Source organism: Anabrus simplex, chromosome 1 (assembly GCF_040414725.1).
Source record: "Anabrus simplex isolate iqAnaSimp1 chromosome 1, ASM4041472v1, whole genome shotgun sequence".
NCBI classification, from domain to species: Eukaryota; Metazoa; Arthropoda; class Insecta; order Orthoptera; family Tettigoniidae; genus Anabrus; species Anabrus simplex.
This window is the reverse complement of record NC_090265.1, coordinates 353068841-353091230: the sequence shown is the minus strand read 5'-3', so window position 1 is coordinate 353091230 and position 22390 is coordinate 353068841. Positions and strand designations below refer to the sequence as shown.

The following is a 22390-nucleotide window of genomic DNA, read 5'->3' as shown; positions in this document are numbered from 1 at the left end:
GAAGATATGGCCCTCCAATGCTGTATTGAGAAATAGACTGATGAAATCCTTGGAACAATGCTCTGAACCAAGAAGAGACTTAGCCTATAGGCACAGAAATCGGCCCGATGGTGAAGATGAAAACTATTATTCTAGAAGTGAGAGGGAAGGCTCAAAACCAAACAAATATCACTTCCTTGGTTTGAGCTATGATAATACTTCAACGAGAGATGATAAAAGAAACTCCTCTGGGAGGTATTTCCGAGATAACCGCACTTTTAGTTCCTTTACTAATACTCCGATGAATGCATCTATTTACCTCTACAAAAATTTTACTCACCATGACCGTGGTTCTGACAAGGACTTCGAAAATAGCAAGACGAAGGCATTTACGAATTCCACCCAGATCAAGCAGGATACTTCACAGTCTGATTCCAAAGAACGAAGTACGTATAATAAAAGCCATAGAGATTTCAAACGCTCCTTAGGCTCAAGGTCAACTACAAATCAGGAAATTCCTTTCCAAGACGATTCAGGTAGCTATGATTTAACCCAAGAATTTAGTGGCAATTTCAAAAATTCCACAGGAGCCGTATTGAGTATTGAGCGATCTCATGACAGAGAATCTTCTCGTGGGTTGTTTGAGGATGCAACTCGATTGAGACATACGAGGAGAGAAGGCGGAAATATGAAAGAGCAAATATTTGGGTACCGCCCTGATCCGTACCACAGATCACATCGAAAGAACTCGGATGATGAACGCCAGCAAGCGGGCTCAAATGACCAAGCCAGCAACGCCCGCAACAGCAAATCCTACAGAAGAAACTATGCCACCGTGAGCAGCACCAGTCAGATCCAAGGCTTGAGAGACCAGTTTCTACAAGATCTACCACCAAGGCGCATCGCCAGGGAGACATACAACATTATGAGCGACACACTGCCAGCGGTAAGAATGTACAGCACTAAATTGTTCTATTAACACTGCTTGTAATATATCGGTGTAGTTTAACAAAAGTAGTACTTAGCATTTCACTTCTAAATTCAATAAAATGTATAAAACGTGGACGTGAGAGAGTGCGGCTGCTTGGCTCAACAATGGTATGCGTAGTGGCCTCCGGTTCAGAATGTCTCGGGTTCGATTCCCAACAGAGCGTGGTTAATTCCCCCGGCACGTAGATTGGGATTTTGTGTTTGTCTTAATACAGTATGATACACTATTAAACACTCAAGAAACACGCAACAGTGAATATATCTCTAGAGAGGGCACAAAGTGAATTTAGGTGGTTAGCTCTATGGATAGCCTCATTTGCCTCATGGTACTTATTGTTAAAGTAGGCTTAGTGAACCCCCCCCCCCCGGGCCCTAGAAGTGAAAGTCTCACTTCTATCTTTTCGACTTCGTTGCATGGAATCGAATCCACGTCCTTCCAAATGGACCTAGTACACCTTTACGGTGTCGGCTAGGCAGCCCCTGTATTCAGTAGCACAAAGTGGATTATCATTGCCGCGTTGGAACGATAACAACATGCAGTGACAGGTAGGCATGTAGCTCCGCGAACTCTCTTCCTTCGAGGAAAGTCACAACACAAAGCTTATTCACTGCCTCGTGATGTATTCCAGCGACGAGCACGTGGATATGTTACTCATCTATGGAGAAGCTAGACAGAATGCATGCATACCAGGCACAAGACCTTTATCAAGAACGCTACCGGATAGACGACAACCGACAGATGTGACTTTTCTGACTGTGGAAAGACGTCTACGGGATACTGCGTTCCTGGGAAGGACACGGCCTCTTCGAGATCATTCCATGATGCCTGCTCACAATCAAGTGGTTGTGTTGGACGCTATCCAGCATAACCCCCAAAATAGCACACGGGCCATTGCACGGGGCGTTTGTTATGCGAATATTGCATACCCACCAGTTTCACCCGTACCATCCGCACTTACACCAGGAGCTCCATGGTCATAATTTCGAAGCTCGGGTGGCGTTCTGTCAATGGATCTTACAGCATGTGGACAGTGATCCTGCCCTTTTAGCGACCATATTTACGGACGAAGCACGGTTCCACAACAATGGAACCGTTAATCGAAATAGTATGCACTACTGGAGTGTGGATAATCTCCATTGGGTACGACAGGCAGTTTTCAGGTAGCCTACAGTGTGGCGTCGTGCGTGATCACCTCATTAGTATCCATTTCTTTGAGGGTCACCTGACAGGAGAACGCTATACAGTATGTGGTTTCTCCAAGATGAAATACCACCGTTGTTGGAACATGTACCACTCCTTGACTGCTTCAGTGTGTGGTGTCAATGTGAGCTTCACCGCACGCTGCGGTTGTCGTCCGAAACCATATTCATACAATGCATTCTGATGAATGGATAGGAAGGACCTGGATCGGGAGATCACCCGATCTTATATCCCTAGATTTTTGCTGTGGGATCATGTAAAACAACTGGTATATGCACAGGAGCCGGCCAATCCTCTTCACCTTAGACAGCTCATCAGCGAGGCAAGCCGATCTGTTAAGCCAGAGATGTTGCAACGTGCCAGATGGTCTTACAACATCGCGCGCAGCTCTGTATCGACCACGGAGGTCGTCAATTCGAGTAGGCGCTGCGTTAAACGATGTAAGTAACTGAAATCCTGTCCCTTGTTTCCTAGCCTCTTCCAACCCAGCTGCATAACATACCACGATACCAACGGCCCTACTCAGAGCCAAATAAACAAATCTTTTTTTTTCTAGGGGCTTTACGTCGCACTGACACATATAGGTCTTATGGTGACGATGGGATAGGATAGGCCTAGGAGTTAGAAGGAAGCGGCCGTGCCCTTAATTAAGGTACAGCCCCAGCATTTGCCTGGTGCGAGAATGGGAAACCACGGAAAACCATCTTCAGGGCTGCCGACAGTGGGATTCGAACCCACTATCTCCCGGATGCAAGCTTACAGCCGCGCGCCTCTACGAATAAACAAATCAATCTGTGGAAACTATTAAGTATGCAGCCTTGCCACGACCCAGGCAAGTGGCGATAAAAAAATCCCCTGTACTCTCGAGCACTGTCCACTATTATATCTTCGACCGCTGTCCTGCCAAGTGAGCTGTTGCTAGGCTTGACATGCAGCGCATAGTACTCAGCCTATACAATACCTGTTCCTGCCTGTATGTGCACCTCTCCTGTTATAAGGGACGTGTTCTTCGTATCTGTGCTCGTGTTACGAGTTCATTCGGTGTACCCATAATGAATTAACGATTCCTACTATTTTCTAGCCCGTAACCACACATCTCGTTACATTAATCCGGTTTAAGGAGAAGGACCGATGTATTTCAGAATTGTAGTGAACGCGCGGCGGGTTGCATACAACCAGATAGCAAGGGGCGGGTGGACCACCAGGTGTAGGGAGGCCTTATGATCCGAGAACGACCCATAAGGCGGATTCGCGTGGAACATTCCCGATCTTCTATCCAATCGATGTTTATAGTAGTGGTCAGAGACTTCCAGAGATGTCAGAGAGGGACTGGCCTTGCACTCCTCTCTTCGTCCTGACTGGTTGGCCGCATGCGGGGCGGAGCCAGTACCTACAGTACGTAGTGACGTCGAGGGCTTAGGCGGGACCAATCTGTCTCGCTTCTCCCCACAAGGACTTACAGAAAATGGTGGACACCATAACAGAATGTTAGATATATTAAATTTATCAAATACTGTTTAATATGTTATATACAGTTTATAGATATGGTGAATAAAAACAACATCGAGAACGCTTATTATGTAGAGCTAGACGGCAAACATCATATTTCAAGAGGGAACCTACGTTCGGAAATGGATGGTTTGGGTTCCTGAGGGGCGTCAAAATTTGACAACGCCATATGATGGTGGGGGTGCAGTCCATATTTTGTGAACGTACTTCCACCAACCCAACGGGAGCATCAATTCGGGCAACACTCGGAAATATGACCTCACCAGGACAAGCACGAGAGGACAGTGTGCTATGTTGCCAGTTTTAACGGTAAGCTGCTTCCAAACATATTTACAATAGAAAAAAACGTTTCTCTTTTGAATCCAACTCCTTGGCTGAATGGTCAGCGTTAAGGCCTTCGGCTCAGAAGGTCCCGGGTTTCTTCCCAGCCCCAGCAAATGATCATTTATAGAAAGAAGAAGTAGAGATTAAAATAATTTACTAAAGGAGATGTAAGATAGATTTACAATTTCTTTAAAATCAAATATTAGGTAATCCAGGTCAGTGGTGATTGATTAAGAGCTAGAACTTGACAAAATTCCGGAGAGTATGCATCTACAAGAAATTCGGCTGAGTTCTTAAGTTTTAAGAAATTTCATCCAGCCTCCAGTGATCTGTCAACTTGATATATTGCAGTCATGATCCAGTAATATGTAATTCCCGTGCTAGAATATACAGTGTAATCGTTAATAAAGCGATACCATCTCGTACAAGCAATTGATCCTACAGCATGTGGACACTGATCCTGCCCTTTTAGCGACCATATTTACGGACGAAGTACGGTTCCACAACAATGGAACCGTTAATCGAAATAGTATGCACTACTGGAGTGTGGATAATCTCCATTGGGTACGACAGGCAGTTTTCATGTACACTGGAGCGTACAAGGCTGGCCCTTATGGATGTATTAACGGCGGTTGGGGCTGCCCCTGGTGGATGTATTTACGACGGTTGGAGCTGCCCCTTGTGGGTTTATTAACGACGGTTGGGGCTGCCCCTTGTGGATGTATTTACGACGGTTGGGGCTGCCCCTTGTGGATGTATTAACGACGGTTGGAGCTGCCCTTTGTGGGTTTATTAACGACGGTTGGGGCTGCCCCTTGTGGATGTGTCAACGGCGGTTGGGGCTGCCCCTTGTGGATGTATTAACGACGGTTGGGGCTGCCCCTTGTGGGTTTATTAACGACGGTTGGGGCTGCCCCTTGAGGATGTATTAACGACGGTTGGGGCTGCCCCTTGTGGGTTTATTAACGACGGTTGGGGCTGCCCCTTGTGGATGTATTAACGGCGGTTGGGGCTGCCCCTTGTGGATGTATTAACGGCGGTTGGGGCTGCCCCTTGTGGATGTATTAACGACGGTTGGGGCTGCCCCTTGTGGATGTATTAACGACGGTTGGGGCTGCCCTTTGTGGATGTATTAACGACGGTTGGGGCTGCCCCTTGTGGATGTATTAACGACGGTTGGGGCTGCCCCTTGTGGATGTATTAACGACGGTTGGGGCTGCCCCTTGTGGATGTATTAACGGCGGTTGGGGCTGCCCTTTTTGGATGTATTAACGGCGGTTGGGGCTGCCTCTTGTGGATGTATTAACGGCGGTTGAGGCTGCCCCTTGTGGATGTATTAACGGCGGTTGGGGCTGCCCCTTGTGGATGTATTAACGACGGTTTGGGGCTGCCCCTTGTGGATGTATTAACGGCGGTTGGGGCTGCCGCTTGTGGATGTATTAACGGCGGTTGGGGCTGCCCCTTGTGGATGTGTTAACGGCGGTTGGGGCTTCCCTTTGTGGATGTATTAACGACGGTTGGGGCTGCCCCTTGTGGATGTATTAACGGCGGTTGGGGCTGCCCCTTGTGGATGTATTAACGGCGGTTGGGGCTGCCCCTTGTGGATGTATTAACGAAAGTTGGGGCTGCCCCTTGTGGATGTATTAACGGCGGTTGGGGCTGCCCTTTGTGGATGTATTAACGGCGGTTGGGGCTGCCCTTTGTGGATGTATTAACGGCGGTTGGGGCTGCCCCTTGTGGGCGTATTAACGGCGGTTGGGGCTGCCCCTTGTGGGCGTATTAACGGCGGTTGGTTCTGCCCCTTGTGGGCGTATTAACGGCGGTTGGGGCTGCCCCTTGTGGGCGTATTAACGGCGGTTGGGGCTGCTCTTTGTGGATGTATTAACGGCGGTTGGGACTGCCCTTTGTGGATGTATTAACGACGGTTGGTGTTGCCCCTTGTGGGTGTATTCACGGCGGTTGGGGCTGCCCCTTGTGGGCGTATTAACGGCGGTTGGGGCTGCCCCTTGTGGGCGTATTAACGGCGGTTGGGGCTGCCCTTTGTGGATGTATTAACGGCGGTTGGAGCTGCCCTTTGTGGATGTATTAACGACGGTTGGGGCTGCCCCTTGTGGGCGTATTAACGGCGGTTGGGGCTGCCGCTTGTGGGCGTATTAACGGCGGTTGGGCCTGCCCCTTGTGGGCGTATTAATGGCGGTTGGGGCTGCCCCTTGTGGGCGTATTAACGGCGGTTGGGGCTGCCCCTTGTGGGCGTATTAACGGCGGTTGGGGCTACCCTTTGTGGATGTATTAACGGCGGTTGGGGCTGCCCTTTGTGGATGTATTAACGACGGTTGGGGCTGCCCCTTGTGGGTGTATTAACGGCGGTTGGGGCTGCCCCTTGTGGGCGTATTAACGGCAGTTGGGGCTGCCCCTTGTGGGCGTATTAACGGCGGTTGGGGCTGCCCCTTGTGGGCGTATTAACGGCGGTTGGGGCTGCCCATTTTGGGCGTATTAACGGCGGTTGGGGCTGCCCCTTGTGGGCGTATTAACGGCGGTTGGGGCTGCCCCTTGTGGGCGTATTAACGGCGGTTGGGGCTGCCCCTTGTGGATGTATTAACGGTGGTTGGGGCTGCCCCTTGTGGGCGTATTAACGGCGGTTGGGGCTGCCCCTTGTGGGCGTATTAACGGCGGTTGGGGCTGCCCCTTGTGGGCGTATTCACGGCGGTTGGGGCTGCTCCTTGTGGTTGTATTAACGGCGGTTGGGGCTGCCCCTTGTGGGCGTATTAACGGTTGTTGGGGCTGCCTCTCTGAGGTGGTAACGTAATGTTGTCGTATTTATTTTGCAGGAACTCAATCATGTGCACTTCTTTGTTTGCTTCCTCCTCTTGTACAACATGATATCAACTTATTTTACGTTTATCTTGTTACAGTGTACCGTGCACTGCATCTTCACGCACATGGAAATGGTAAGTTTGCTACCAGATACTAAGCACATCACGTTTTACAAACTTACGAATAAGTTACTATAATTATCTTCTTATAGATATTTATGATGGTGTTTATTTCACTCGGAATGTGAACCTGAGGTATTATTTTATTAGTAGCCAAGTGAACTTATTCACTCGCCAACAGGGAAACGACAGCCTGGAGAAAAATTTCAAATCATCATCAAGTCAAATCATCAGCAAACTATGTAAATATACACAGTTAGGTGATGATCGACTAAACTTCATGGCACTCTTTATCCCGATATTGTATACTCTGACGCTTGGAAACTATTGAGTACCACTGACATATTAGTTAAGCGTGCTCAGGTGGATACTAAAGAAGTACCTATTCGTTGGAAGTCCTCAGATTCAGTGTGCACTGTGTAGTCATGATAGGGTTTGGTTTAGTCCTATTAACGTAGTTCTGATTTCGAACTAACTCTCCACCCTGAGAACGGGCATATTTGAAAGTTTCCCTATTTCTGTACACCCTAGCATCATCTCTCCCTACCACTCCAGTTGACTACATCGTGATATTCGTGTAGCTGTAACAACGGCAGCTGCGGAATCGGGCCTCCAATTTCTACTCGCTGGCTGACGTCATGAGGCGCCACAGAAAACCATCTTCAGGGCTGCCGACAGTGGGGTTCGAACACCCTATCTCTCGAATGCAAGCGTACAGCCATATTATTTAATCGTATACATCATTATAAACAAATTTACCATATAAAATATGACTAACGTTAGGCATAGTGGCCGTAGTTAATCTGTAAATGATGGTCTGCAATATTGTAAAAATGCATATACCTTCGTATGCCAATCTGTATTTATTCACTGAACTCAATTTGTAGCGATCTAGAAAGGGTGTGTCTGCCATTGTAATTAATATTTTACAAATTGATAGTGACTCTCCGCAGCAGGGCGTCTGCTATTGTAATCAGTACGCCCTACATCGACTTTGACTAGCATGAGGAATGAGGGCTTTCTCCAAATCCTGTGTACCATTGTAATGAATAATTTCCTTCTCGATTTGACTGGCAGAAGGCAAGGGAGCATGCATTTTTTCAAAATTCCTTTACCCGATTGTGTTTGGCCGTAGGCAAGGATGCCCATCATTATAAAAAAATTTACCATATAAAATGACTAACGTTAGGCATAGTGGCCAGCTATTATAATGGTAACTCACCAACTCGGTGTGACTGGCAGTACGCTGACTAGCATTAGAAAAAGGGGCCTTTCATTATAATGATCAGCACAAGTCAATTTTGACTGGCGGTAGGGAAGGTGTCTGCCATTATAATAAAAAATTCTCAACTGTAATCTGCCTGGAAGTAGGAAATGGGTCCTGCCATTGTACGAAAACTGCCCAAATCGATTGTGACCGCGAAGTAGGCAATGGGGCTTGTTATGAAAATTCCCAACTCGATTGTGAATGGCAGTAGGCAATTGGACCTGCCGTTATCATCACAACTTCGCAACTCGCACTTTACATTGGAAACAACGTATGTGGACCTTCTTAGGCTGTTTCTCGGATAACGCTAAGAGACATGCAATAAAAAAATCTTATTCACTACTTCGATATCCGTATACAATGTAGAATACCGTAGCGAAGCACGGGTATATTTGCTTGTCATATTAATAAAAAGTGGTGAAGGAAAGTATTGGAGAACGATGGCATGCAACTGAATGCGAACTAGTCCATTGTACAGTTTATCGTTAAACTGACCATATTTCCGGCATAGCTGCAGTTGGCGCGACAGTATGTTTAGTAGACACAAAGAAAAAGAAGGCATCCAAAGGTGCATTTGTCCGGTGGTTCCAGTTGTTCTGAATGCCATCGTCACACACTTTCAAGGAGGGATATTTTTCTCTAAAACGGTATCATTTTTTATTCATAGATCGGAGAACGTAAGATACAGTATATTTCTATTAAGATGGTTCTAATCATATTTCGAGGATATTTGATTCTCTTATGTTCACAGCCATAACCATTTGGTATTATTTCCTCAGTCTCATCATCATTCTTCGCACACAGCTCTATTTAAAATTAAAGTTTTGTAACGATTTTAGGCAGAATTCCATTCCTTTCTTCATTCAACAGGTGAACGAGAAAGGATTTCCTGACGAGCAGAGAACACAAAGGATGCTGCAGGGTTTCGTCAATGGTCAGCAAGAACGGACAGCAGCAGCTGACATGATCAAGGCTTGCTTCCAGCAACTCATGTCCGGTACAGTATATTAATTACCGTTGACTTGATTGGATGTTCATGAATTTCGTTTCACATATCTGTATCATAATATCATCACTCTAATTCATATTTTTTCTTTCTTTCTTTCCCCAGTGGCACATTCAGGTATTAGTTTTTCATCTGCCTCCAAGATAGAGGGTTCAATCCCTACTGAAGTTGGTGGTATTTAAGGGCGTTTTAATGCAATAACTCTGTATTAGCTTCCATCACGTTTAAGAGCTCCTGTGGCACAAATTTCCGACACTGCAATTTCTTAAAATATATAGCACAAGAAAGAAAAAAAAACCATTCCAATCTGTTTTCCTTTTAGAATCGCACTATCTACATGAGAATATGTCGAATAAGCATGTTACCCAAACCTTCCGTTGTCGGATTATCAGGGTTTGAAATACTGTCGGTGGTTAGTAGTCATAGTGAGTGTTTTCAGTCTCATTCCAGGCATGTTCTGGAAGGGTTTGGTTATAAACCAAATTATTCCTGATCAATCAACAGCCAGCAGAGGCTGCAGTTATGGCGTAAGAGCCAGTCAGATGGAAATAATGTGGCAGAGTGCAGGGGTATATTGGTGTATATTGTAGTTTGCATATTGTGTAGAAGAATCTAAGTTTAAAACATTGTTTGTTTCCAAGTTTCCAAGAAGAATATGATGCGGCAGTGCTATTTAAAGTATGCCTGCAAAACTGGCTGATACTGGGTAACGTGGCCCTCACTCTGTATAGGGCAAGCATAGGGCCATGTCCTTCTCACTGTGCGTTTGCCTCTGCGGCTAAATATGGCCTTTCTCACAACATTCGCAGGCCCTCCATCTCCGCCGACCGAGTGCAAAGGTCCGCAACTCTACAAAGTGGCCGGTCAATCCATGAAAAAATACCATCTCTTACAAAAATCTCATCAAATTCTACCAAAACTTTTCTAGAGAAGGGTTTTCGTGCTTACACAGACTGGTTGCCAAAATCTTTAGAATCACGTACCTATGTGAACGGCTATCTTCCGGACTGAAGTATATTCTTCCATATCAGACGTTCACTTCAAAAGCTGTCCTCAAGCGATCAGCCTACAGAACCTGACTCCAAATATTGAAAACCTCTCTAGGAAAGACAAAAGCATGATGCCAGACGTCTCGAAGCTACCCAGAATAAATGTGAAAAATACGCCGGTATTTAAGCTGCGTGTCGTTTTGCGTTTTATTTATTCTTTTGGGTTAACATATCCATAAAATACGTGTATATGTTCACCATTTTTCATATATATTGTTGAAATGTTCATTTAGTTTGTTATTCACATGAGTTTTCCACTGGGTTCGATCTGAATAAATGGTCATGAGCTTACAATCCAGTATTCTAATTTACAAAGATAACTTCTCTAGTCACGTCCTGGAATCATTTTCACAGCATGCGTAGGATGGAGACAGTTGTTCTGCTGGTGGGACTTCTAACGAATTCGGTCTCTCTGGGAGGTGGTAAGGGAGACAAGCTGTATGCGTTCACCTATATGAGGAACTTGTCTATATGTTGGAGGATACATAAACGTCCCCCTCCCTCTCCGGTGAAGTTTGTTGACCTGCTTGAGTCGCACCACATTACAATACATTAATTATTCCGAGTTAGTAAGCGTGTGGTATTAGCAGAAAAACGAACACTGTGGTGATTAAAAATATAATACTCGGTGAATGTGGTATTTATCTTTACGTAATATCAGGCGTCACATCCAAATTCCAGAAACGTTTAGCGGACGGAATTTAAAGCGGGGAAAAGGAAAGATGTGACGGAGAATTTCATAAAACACAATCACGAGAAAAAACAGCAAACGTAAGTTTAAGGCAGGGCCTCTCAGGGAGCATGCGCCGTGCAGTGCACGGGCGCAAGGTGCAGGAGACGACTTCACTAGGTTGACCAGAGTGCAAACTCCCACTCCACTTCCCTTACACCTGTCTCACACGTTCGGCCTGTCTTCGCCTTCTCCACCTTCTCCGCTGATCCTCCACTCACTGCGAAATGTTTATGTGCGGTGAGCGGGGACACTGTTGTATGGGACAACGTTACCGGTGTTAAAACACTCTTCTCTCAATTTGGTTTGAGCAGACAATTTATCTTCTCTAGCTCTTCTTTTCTTTTATCTTTGCAATGATACCAGTTATGCCTGGAACAACGGACTGGCTGACAGCAATTTGAGAGCCTTCTTTAAATTACAATCAGAAATAGGCCTACTCGCACGCAATTTAGTTTTCGTACAAGTCAAAGCAGGAAAAAATACCTTTCACATATGCATGTGGAACCAAATATAGAAATAATGTTAGCTGCTTCTCGATGCAGCTTAGGAAAATCTTCCTTCGACAAATTCTCGTAGAATTTGAGCTAAGCCTTTGTATTGGAAAATATTTTTTGATTAACTTATCACATAATTATTTTCCCACGGATTAAGCATTTGGCTTTATCGTCACGACTGACAAAGAAATACGAAAGTTCCCAGTTCGATTGAAATTGACTTTCGGAAGTCTTTGCTTTCTTTGAAAGAGGTTGCTCCATTATTATTATATTGTTGTCTTGCGCTTATCAATTTCACTGATAAACAAGCCGTCTATCACCGAACGCTTCGTCGCTCTCAGCTCACTACACCATCCGAGTCAAGCCGAGTTCAGCCGAATTCGGAACGATGCACAGTGCACGGAGTCTCTGCGCCTTGATATGCACGCGTGAGATTTTGAGCGTTTGAGAGACCCTGGTTTAAGGGGAGACGCAAACAGATTTACAGTCATATGTTTGATTGCACATATCTTCCACAATTTGCATCAAATCCAAATGAAACTTGGGACACTAATTTAAAATATGACCTAAAAGTTGCTGTGAATGTTTAAGAGCCCCGGCGGTAATTTTATTTTAAGTTAATGATTTACAGGGACCCTCGATATCTCGAATCACATTGGGAGCCAAATTTTATTTCGAGTTATCGAAACTTCGAAATATAGAGAATACCGTTTTTGAGCATGAGCAGCTCATAATTGAATCATATGTATCTACAGGCTTGTAATGAATACATTATTTTTAACAGTACCTATTTAAAAATATACAGACGAACTCTATTTTACGGCATCACCTTAATTATAACCCTTATAGTAACTTTTTTTAAAGACAGGGTACAATACATACAGTAATGGAACAAGAAACATACCTCGGTTAACACCGTTGGAAACAAATCCTTTAGTCTCTTCTGTTTGTTACTGTTAACCTTCCCTCCCTTCACGTTGAAACTTCCCGTCAATTCGTAAATGAAGCTTTTCATCTGCGACTTTGGGGGTTGCTTTCGTACGTGGCCGGTAATTAATTCACACCCGAGAAACAACGAGGCTTCGTCGATTTTCCGATCATTAGAAGTTTTAGTTTTTCGTTTCCCGTCATATTAGCTCCCAGCATCACTGTAAGCCTTTCTTTACGTCTTATCTGTTCCTACAAACCACCAATACCGTATTTCACAGTTAATGTTGCACAAAATTCGAGTAAGAGTATTTTTTGCTTCAAGGGAGGAAATGTTTGATTCGTGAAATCGATACTGAAAATTCGATTAATGGAGGTTAGAGATATCGAAGTTCGACTGTATAAACTTTTTTTATACGCCACTGTCTTTCGGTACACATTTTGAATAAGTTATGACAACAAATTTAAAATTTCAAATATGTTGATAATCTATAAAAGTACTGAGACATCAAAGTGCAGTAACTCTTTTCTAAATTTGTTGTTGTTGATTTCCTGTAATTGTTTGAACTTTCTGGTATCTTTTCGATAATTTCTTTTGAATATTTGCATGCATAAAATTATTCCCATTCATCACATTACTTCGTAAAAAGACATCTTTCATTACAACGAAGGCTAAATAATTGGCGTGACATACTACAGTGCGTGATTCTTTAATATCTAAATGCCATTTTCAGTTCGAACTTCAATACCAAACGTAGGGATTATATTTTCCTTGATATATAACTTCAAGAAAACCAATAACAGAAATTCTGATTATTTCCTGCTTTCTACCAACGTCTCCCCTTAACAGACAGAAGTTATGTAACTATGTCGAAAGAAAAGCCATCGAGGATTCGTGTGAGTGGCCCATTAGTATTGCTGATGCAAGGAGGCGTACCTACATTGACATCATATGGTACTGTCCGACTCGTTGGCTGAACGGTCAGCGTACTGGTTCGATTCCCGGCCGGCTCGGGGATTTTAACCTTAATTGGTTAATTCCAATGGCACGGGGGCTGGGTGTATGTGTTGTCTTCATCATCATTTCATCCTCATCACGACGCGCAGGTCACCCACGGGTGTCAAATAGAAAGACCTGCACCTGGCGAGCCGAACCCGTCCTGGGATATCCCGGCACTAAAAGCCATACGACATTTCATTTTCATATGGTACTGCTCTGATTAAAATCCTAGCAGTTCATAGGAATTTCATGATGCGCTCAAATCACTCGAAATAGTTGCGAACATTGTTGATATTTTATGTTTGTGAACGATAGAGAGAATCACATTGTGGGTTTTAAAACTTAGCGAAATTCAGAATATATCAAATGGATACGATATTCATCGATGGTACTTTTTAAATCTAGTCCTTAAAGGAACACAACCAACCTCTGTGGTAGCCGTGAAAGTAAATGGACCAAGATCTTGCAGAAGGGAACATGAAGACAGCAGGTTCTGACGTCTTCTGGACATATTCCCTCCTCACAGATTTGTTCGATGTTTCCGGAAAATCCCACGCCACAGGCGATATCACATAACGTGTTCAATATATTGTATGCTCTGTCCCATTCCAGGCAGGTCTGTAAGCGGAATTTCAAGTTGTTAAGCTCACGGGGGGCCATAATCCTGGTTTATGGCATGGCATTCGTCCTCAATCCTGGTGTGTAAGCAGGCCGAATCGCAAATCTTCACACTGTTTACTCCAGACTTTGGATACCGCCAGAATGAAAAGCCCATCGATTCAAAGACGGTGATCGTGAGACCCATTCAACCGGTCGTCTGCGACGAATCCAGTGTTTCAGCAAACGTGTCATTCGGTCAGTCTCACACATCCCTGGCGTAGTGCGGTCGGGCACCGTCTTGCACGAATCAAGCAGGTCGTTCTCTGATAATATACAGTACAATGTCGGCATCAGCCAGTCACCCAGCATTTCCAGATACTTTTCGCTGTCAATATTTCCTTCGAAAAATGACGGGCCAGTGCTACGATGGTTCTAGATTCCACGCCACATTACTATACCGTCAGATCCCTACTGTATGGAGGGATCGTAAGAATAGGGCTTCACCTAAAATAGTAGTGCCGATTTTATTTATTGACATCACATTTCGCGTGAAAATTCGCCTCCTCTGAAAACTTCGTGATGAATAGGAAGTCGCTGCACTATGATTTAAGAAATTAAGCCCATATACAGACATGACTCAGTTGAATTTGCCTCAAAACATTTCTGTTTTTCTTCGCGAAGTTGTCATGACACGGCTATTATTCACTTAAAACATCGAAATATGAAATATTCTGAATAACGCCTTTGTTGCCGAGATCTAGTGTTTTTTTTTTTTTGCTTTACATCGCACCGACACAGATAGGTCTTATGGCGACGATGGGACAGGAAAGGGCTAGGAGTGGGAAGGAAGCGACCGTGGCCTTAATTAAGGTACAGCCCCAGCATTTGTCAGGTGTGAAAATGGGAAACCACGGAAAACCATTTTCAGGGCTGTCGACAGTGGGGTTCGAACCTACTATCTCCCGAATACTGGATACTGGCCGCACTTACGCGACTGCAGTTATCGAGCTCGGTGATCTAGTGTTTAGAATGCACCATGTCTTCTGGTATGGGCTAGTTGAAATGTGTTACTTTCATTGATCATATTGACAATAGGTCGCCTCTGTGGTGTAGTGGTTAGTGTGATTAGCTGCCACCCCAGAGGTCCGGGTTCTATTCCCGGTTCTGTCACGATACAACTGGGGAGGATGACCAGTACCTCGTCCAGGCGGCCTCGCCTGCTATGCTGAACAGGGGCCTTGCGGGGGGGGGGAGATTGGAAGGTATAGACAAGGAAGAGGGAAGGAAGCGTCCGTGGCCTTAAGTTAGGTACTATCCCGGCCTTTTCCTGGAGGAGAAGTGGGAAACCACGGAAAACCACTTCCAGGATGGCTGAGGTGGGAATCGACCCCACCTCTACTCAGTTGACCTCCCGAGGCTGAGTGGATTCCGTTCCAGCCCTCGAACCACTTTTGAAATTTCGTGGCAGAGCCGGGAATCGAACCCGAAACTCCGGGGATGGCAGCTAATCACGCTAACCACTACACCACAGAGGCGAACCATACGATCTTTTACAGAGTCAAATAAACAGATCAGTCCTTGGAAACTATCAAGTATGCAAACTTACCACATCCCAGGCAACTGGCTGTTAAAAAAATCCAACCTCGGATTCGAACCTCCTACCTTGAGAACTGTCCACTATCATATTGTATATCTCCTCGCCCACTTGCCATGTGAGCTACTGCGGCACTTGACCTAAGGCGCTCACTTCCCAGCCTATACAGTACTGTGCTCCCGGTCTGTGCGCCCACTTCCTGTTTTGAAGTACGTGTTCTGTGTATCTGTACTCGTATTACATGTTCATTCGAGGTACCCATAATGAATTAATAGTGGCGCTTACGATTCCTGCTGTCTTCTAGCCCGTAAACACACATCTCGTTATATAACCCTGGTTTGGGGAGAGGGACCGATGTGAAAGGATGCATAAAACTGGATCGCAAGGGCCTGGTGGACCACCCGATATATACACACATTCTGAATAAGGGTAGTTTTTGTTCTATATATCAAAGACTTTTAAATTTCAATGGGGTAAAGGTAGGCAATACAGTGATAAATTTTAATAAATCATAATTTATTCTGGAAAGAAAGTCAACAATAATGCAAAATTAACAAAAGAGATTCCGTGAATGTATACACGTATAAAACCGTAATGAAAACAGAACAAGAATAACATCAATGGCCAAAAAGAAAAAAGTACAATCACTTACACCTACAGACCAATACCGTGATATATTTAAACTTCATATATACGTACATACAACTCAATAAGCAAAAGAAATCATTTTATAACATTAACATATGGAAAATAGTTCGTTCGTAATCTGCTTACCCTCCAGGGTCGGTTTTTCCCTCGGACTCAGCGAGGGATCCCACCTCTACCGCCTCAAGGGCAGTGTCCTGGAGCTTCAGACTCTGGGTCGAGGATACAACTGGGGAGGATGACCAGTACCTCGCCCAGGCGGCCTCACCTGCTATGCTGAACAGGGGCCTTGTGGAGGGATGGGAAGATTGGATGGGACAGGCAAGGAAGAGGAAAGGAAGCGGCCGTGGCCTTAAGTTAGGTACCATCCCGGCATTTGCCTGGAGGAGAAGTGCTAAACCACGGAAAACCACTTCGAGGATGGTTGAGGTGGGAATCGAACCCACCTCTACTCAGTTGACCTCCTGAGACTGAGTGGACCCCGTTCCAGCCTCGTACCACTTTTCAAATTTCGTGGCAGAGCCGGGAATCGAACCCGGACCTCCGGGGGTGCCATGCTTAAGTTATAAGCATTCTCGCGAATGTATTGTATTGAATATGTTGACCACTTGAATAAACTTAATTGTTTCAAATTAATAATTGACAGGCAGTAATCAAACATGGCTGCTTGCAATGACATTACTATCACATATATCAGAATATTAATGGAAGTATTAGTCGCTTAGCAACCTGCTAAGTACAGAATGTATTGCGGGTTAGGGTAAGCCTTCGCCTGCAACTATTGGAGTGATCATTTAATGATTTGATTTTATGTTTACTCAAAGTTGGCTAAACTTAGAGACCTGTCAATATCTCGTGATTTACCGGTGGGTAATCCCGGAGAGAATAAAACAGGAAGGAAGCAAATCGGTCCAGTAGAACGTACGAACGGATTTGCCAAAGCTGTTTTAGTAAACTTTTTAATATATAGATAATGTTACTGCTTTACGTCCCACTAACTACTTTTTACGGTTTTCGGAGACGCCGAGGTGCCGGAATTTTGTCCCGCAGGAGTTCTTTTACATCTCAGCTAATCTACCGACACGAGGCTGTCATATCTGAGTACCTTCAAATACCCCCGAACTGTGACAGGATCGAACCTGCCAAGTTGGGGTCAGAAGGCCAGCGCCTCAACCGTCTGAGCCACTCAGCCCGGCTTACTGATTTCTACGTTACTTAAAGACACCGAGGGAGTTCGTTACGCGACACTTACCTTGCATTTGGAGATTATAGGTTCGAACTCCACTATCAGCAGCTGTGAAGATGAGTTTCTGTAGTTTCCCATTTCCAAACCAGTTAATGCCGGGGCTATAACTCAATTAAGGGTACAGTTATTTTCTTCCCAGTCCTAGCCCTGTCCTATCCCATTGCCGCCATGAAGCCTGTCCGTGTTGGTACGACGCAAAACAAATAAAAGTTACGTAATGACAATATCGGCGATTGGAGGAGAATATAAATGTGACAACGTCACTGTCGGTATGGAGTAGCGGCTTGTTGCGAACAGGCTGTTTACGTGGCACTCATAACACACATGAACTAATCATGCATTTCTTATGTCTCAAAAGACAGCGCGCTATGTCCTCATGATTCTCCATATGCTTTCTATTGGCCATTACGCACACACTCACGCGCACGTGAGCGAAAGATCAGAAATATATAAATATTTGATGTAATTTAAGCCCTAGTATTCATCAGAGAGGACAGGATAGAGGAGAATTATTGGAAAGGGAGAATCCCAGTGAGTAGAAAGCTATTCATAACACTTTACATAAAAATGTATTCTCAGATCTTGGACGTCTGCAAGGTGTTCGGAAACAACGTGAACCGAATATATTAGCGTTGGAGGGTTGGTCATACTGATACATTTAAAAAAAAATGTCGATATCTCGCGCCGTCGCCATTTTATCAGCTGCTGAAGTTACCCAATCATATCGCTTCGCGGGAGAATTCAGGTAGGCTTTGTGAAGCGATGTTGCTAAGCCTGCATGTGGTTTAAGACCGGTTTAAAAGCACCAATCGAAGAAAAAGAAAATCACCATGGCAGAAAGTTGAACACGGACCTCCGAAATGACTGGAGCGCGCCATAGCAAGGTGACACCGGCATGACTCTGGTCTTAAGCCACCTGCAGATTTTGCAACACCTCCTCGTAAAGCCCATTCGAGTTCGCCTGCGAAGCGATCTGATTGGGTAACTTCAGCAGCTCATAAAATGGCAGTGGCGCGAGATATCGATATTATTTTTTTCAAATTATTTATCATTATGACCAACCCTCTGACGTTCATATATCCGGTTCACGTATTTCCGAACACTCTGTATAGTAGTCGCCAGTAATGATGGCCCGAGCAAAGTAGGCTTTACCATGGCCTTATAGTTCTGCTTTGGGCTGATTTCGCCTTCGGCTGACTTCAGAATGGTTTTCCGCGGTTTTCTATTCTCCTCACTAAAATGAATGCCTGTACAGTTCCTTTTATAGGCTACGGGCTCTCCACTTCACCACGGGGGCCCTCAGCTGAGTCCTGACATTGTTTCCACTTACTTGTGCCAGGCTCCTCACTTTCATCTATCCTATCCGACCCCCCTTGGTCAACTCTTGTTCTTTTCCGACCCCGACGCTATTAGGTTTGCGAGGGCTAGGGAGTCTTTCATTTTCACGCCCTTCGTGGCCCTTGTCTTTCTTTGGCCGATACCTTCATTTTTCGAAGTGTCGGGCCCCTTCCATTTTTCTCTCTGATTAGTGTTATATAGAGGATGGTTGCCTAGTTGTACTTCCTCTTAAAACAATAATCACCACCACCACTCTCCACTTCACCCTTCTCCGCTCTTCATATCACCTCTACACATCTCCTTGACCTGAAATAGGACGTAACCCTCTAGAAACCCGCCGTACCCCTTCAGGGTATGAAATTAAAGCTAAATGAATTTAAAAATTAATGATAACCCTAAGAAAGAGTTAAACTCACCAACTGTTCTGATTCATTTCAGGAGTGGAAGAAGACAACTGTGAATTTGCTGTGAAACTTGCTACCTGTATTCAACTGGACTTCACAACTCTAGGAATGCAGGAGACATGAGCAGTAGGGAAGAAGGGACTTCTAAGACTTCATTATTATAATACTGTGTTTATTGGAAAATATTATAAATGCATATGAATCGTACAAAAGTCTACAAACTTAACAACACAACAAGCCATAGACTAGATACATTTATATAAATATAAAAATATGAAATCAACATCTATGAAATACTAATATATAAAAGTAAGAGAAATAAACTGCTTGACAGTTTTAAAGGATCCATTTAGAATTCATCATCGGAAGAGTATGAACATGTGGAATACAAAAGTGTTATCTTACAATTCTACTCTCGAGATGTATTTTTGAACTGTAGAATAGTTTTATTTGAATGTATAAAATCATAAATACAGATACAAAGCAGAATATATTATACACATAATAAATTAGTACTCAAATGCTCTGTAAGAAGCCCATCAGCGGGGTGTACAGTATTCTTTTCCCGTGTTCTATCTGCGACTGGTTAATGGTGAACTCGCTACTTTTGTACCAAGAAACTCGTACTACACGGTGATTTGCTTACTCCACCATACTGACTCGGTTATTTTTCAAAGAAACAGAATCATCTCACAAATCTTCGGAAAAAGGAAGTAGACCCTATGTGCGGGTGACTAAAGAACATGTTAGCTCTATCCTTAGCTAAGGAAATTGCTAGGAAATAATAGATTATATTCCAATGATTAACGTCCCAATCTGCAATGTTATTCACATGGATGATAGGGCCTATTTGTACTAGAGGAAAAGTTCCTGTATTAGTTCGAGCAGACTAATTTTCTTTTAGGAAACGTGCAATTATTTTCCCACTTATTTAAATATACCAGTGTCAAACTACTTGAGAAGAGATAGCAAGCTGTATTTTATTTGAAGAGCAGTTATTACGTTAATTTATACAACAGACTGGTTGATAATGACGAAAGATTTGATAAACAGATTAATTAAACTTTAGGATAAGTATATATTGAATACGTTTTCAATAATTTGCTGTTAATCTAACTTTAGCGAAAAGGAGAAAATGAAATGGCATGTGGCTTTCAATGCCGGGTGTGTCCGAGGACATGTTCGGCTCGCCAGGTGCAGGTCTTTTGAATTGACTCCCGTAGGCGACCTGCGCATCGTGATGAGGATGAAATGATGAAGAAGACAACACATACACCCAGGCCTCGTGCCAGCGAAATTAACCAATGATGGTTAAAATTCCCGAGCCCACCAGGAATCGAACCCAAGATCTTTGTGACCAAAGAGCAGCACGCTAACAATTTAGCCATGGAGCCGGACAGCGAAAAGGATTTATTCGGAAATGTAACAGTACAATGTACTACGAGAAAGCGAGTGTGCGTACAGAGAGTCAGGCTTAAATGTGGGAGGAAGCTGTCCTAGGAAGCATACTAATTTCAGCCGTGCAATTTTAATATAGCAAAGCGAATGGGAAATAATCTACGATAAGTCTGAATAATAGATATTTAAGGCAAGCTGCTTGTTCTACTTTAATCGCAGTACAGGCATGAGGGGTTGGAGAAAGTTCGAGGCGAATGAACATTATTTTAACCGTTCACCAACGTGTTAATGGTCGCCTAGTAATCAGGACATTGGACTGTTGGATGTCGCCAACTTTCTCCGTCTGTAAATATTGTGCAGCTTCCGATGCTATTTGCAGTAGTGATTTGACGAATCATTTGTTTAACACCACTGAGAGTTCACACAAGATGACCTACGGATAGAGGAGGACTTCTTTCAGCCAAGGATGTTTGGGTCGGTATGAAGCAATCTGAGAGAATGAATTGCTTAAACAAGGAGTACTTGACCTATGGCGCCCACGCTGCATACTACTCTGTATACTCTACGCCCCGAACACTAAAGTTATGTTTCAGTTGTTTGCTTAACGTACAGCACTATATCTTACACCAAAGCACCAGTTTCTGAGAGATTCGTTGAATTAAGGAGACAAGATTATTAACGAAGTATTTTATAACTTATCTAGGTATGGCAAGTATTTTGGAACATTCCATTTAATGTATATGAATGTAGGCCTACAACAGAATTATCGTCGACCCGCGAAGTTTAGATTATGCAGAGCGAAGTAGATGAGCAATAATCTAAGACGTTTACAGCGTAGAAGATAACATTTTCGCCAACTGCTTGAGAATTTCGGACTATATTTTCTGTCTAAGAACAATTTGTAGACCTTGGATGGAGCTGAAGGCCACGATGAAAGACATACGAACAGAAGGACCTGTGGCAATATGAAAAGAGGAAATTTTGAAGTCTGTCGTGATGGAGAGAGGGGAGGAGGGGGGATAGATAGATAGATAGATAGATATATAGATAGATAGATAGATAGATAGATAGATAGATAGATAGAAAGAAAGAAAGAAAGAAAGAAAGAAAGAAAGAAAGAAAGAAAGAAACTCATCGTGAGTAATATTGACGCATATGTGAACTACGCAACGATTTTTAAATATGTATTGCAAATAGTGCGTATCAGTAGTCACCACCCCGTTTCGAATAAGAAAATTATTTGTCTAGTACGGGTACCTTTAATCAAACACTTTAAATGACTTAAGGAATATAAATAACGAAGCATAATCGTGGGATAGTACAATCTAAAGTGGTGTCATCAACAGGATACCAATATAATGCTGTTACAATCTCTTCTCGTCAAACGGAAGTGGTCAGAAATAGCACGACCAAACAGCGTTTCAAGTGCTCTGTATTCCGGAAACTATGCTACCCCTGTACTAAGCAAAACACTAACTCAGACAATATCGTAAAGTTCAGAAATTGCTGCTTCCTCTTGGCTTTTTTGTGCGGAAGTAGCCTTCTCTTCGGTGGAAAAACAAAGTGAAAAGAAAATAGAGGTTCACGCAACAAAGGCCACCCAGTGGTTCCAGACTGTGTCAGCGAGAGAAGAAAGTAGCCATGTGCTATTATTGTTGGTGCGAGATGTCCTCGCTGAAAGAAAGTGACCAGCTATTGTTCCTCTACACAAGAAAGAATTTACATTACTTAACAGTCCTTTCTTATAAGTTGT

General features: G+C 43.9%; 1 protein-coding gene across 2 annotated transcripts; it reads left to right on the top strand.

Moving 5' to 3' along the window:
- The first annotated feature begins 153 nt into the window (after positions 1-153).
- LOC136866100 (uncharacterized) lies at positions 154-21645 on the top strand. Of its 2 annotated transcripts, XM_068226421.1 has the most exons (4): positions 154-925; positions 6916-6951; positions 9074-9200; positions 19274-21645. In XM_068226421.1, the coding sequence occupies exons 1-4, from the start codon at positions 281-283 to the stop codon at positions 19360-19362; spliced, it is 897 nt and encodes a 298-aa protein (XP_068082522.1). In that variant the 5' UTR covers positions 154-280; the 3' UTR covers positions 19363-21645. The 2 variants fall into 2 exon arrangements, with proteins under 2 accessions (XP_068082522.1, XP_066998879.2); XM_067142778.2 differs by lacking the exon at positions 6916-6951.
- Positions 21646-22390: the final 745 nt, after the last annotated feature.

Excerpts from the sequence above, each read along its gene's own strand:
- LOC136866100 (XM_068226421.1), top strand. The coding sequence starts at position 281 with ATGAATGCATCTATTTACCTCTACAAAAATTTTACTCACCATGACCGT. Across the intron at positions 926-6,915 it reads TGAGCGACACACTGCCAGCG|TGTACCGTGCACTGCATCTT; the intron begins GTAAGAATGTAC and ends ATCTTGTTACAG. Across the intron at positions 9,201-19,273 it reads CTTCCAGCAACTCATGTCCG|GAGTGGAAGAAGACAACTGT; the intron begins GTACAGTATATT and ends GATTCATTTCAG.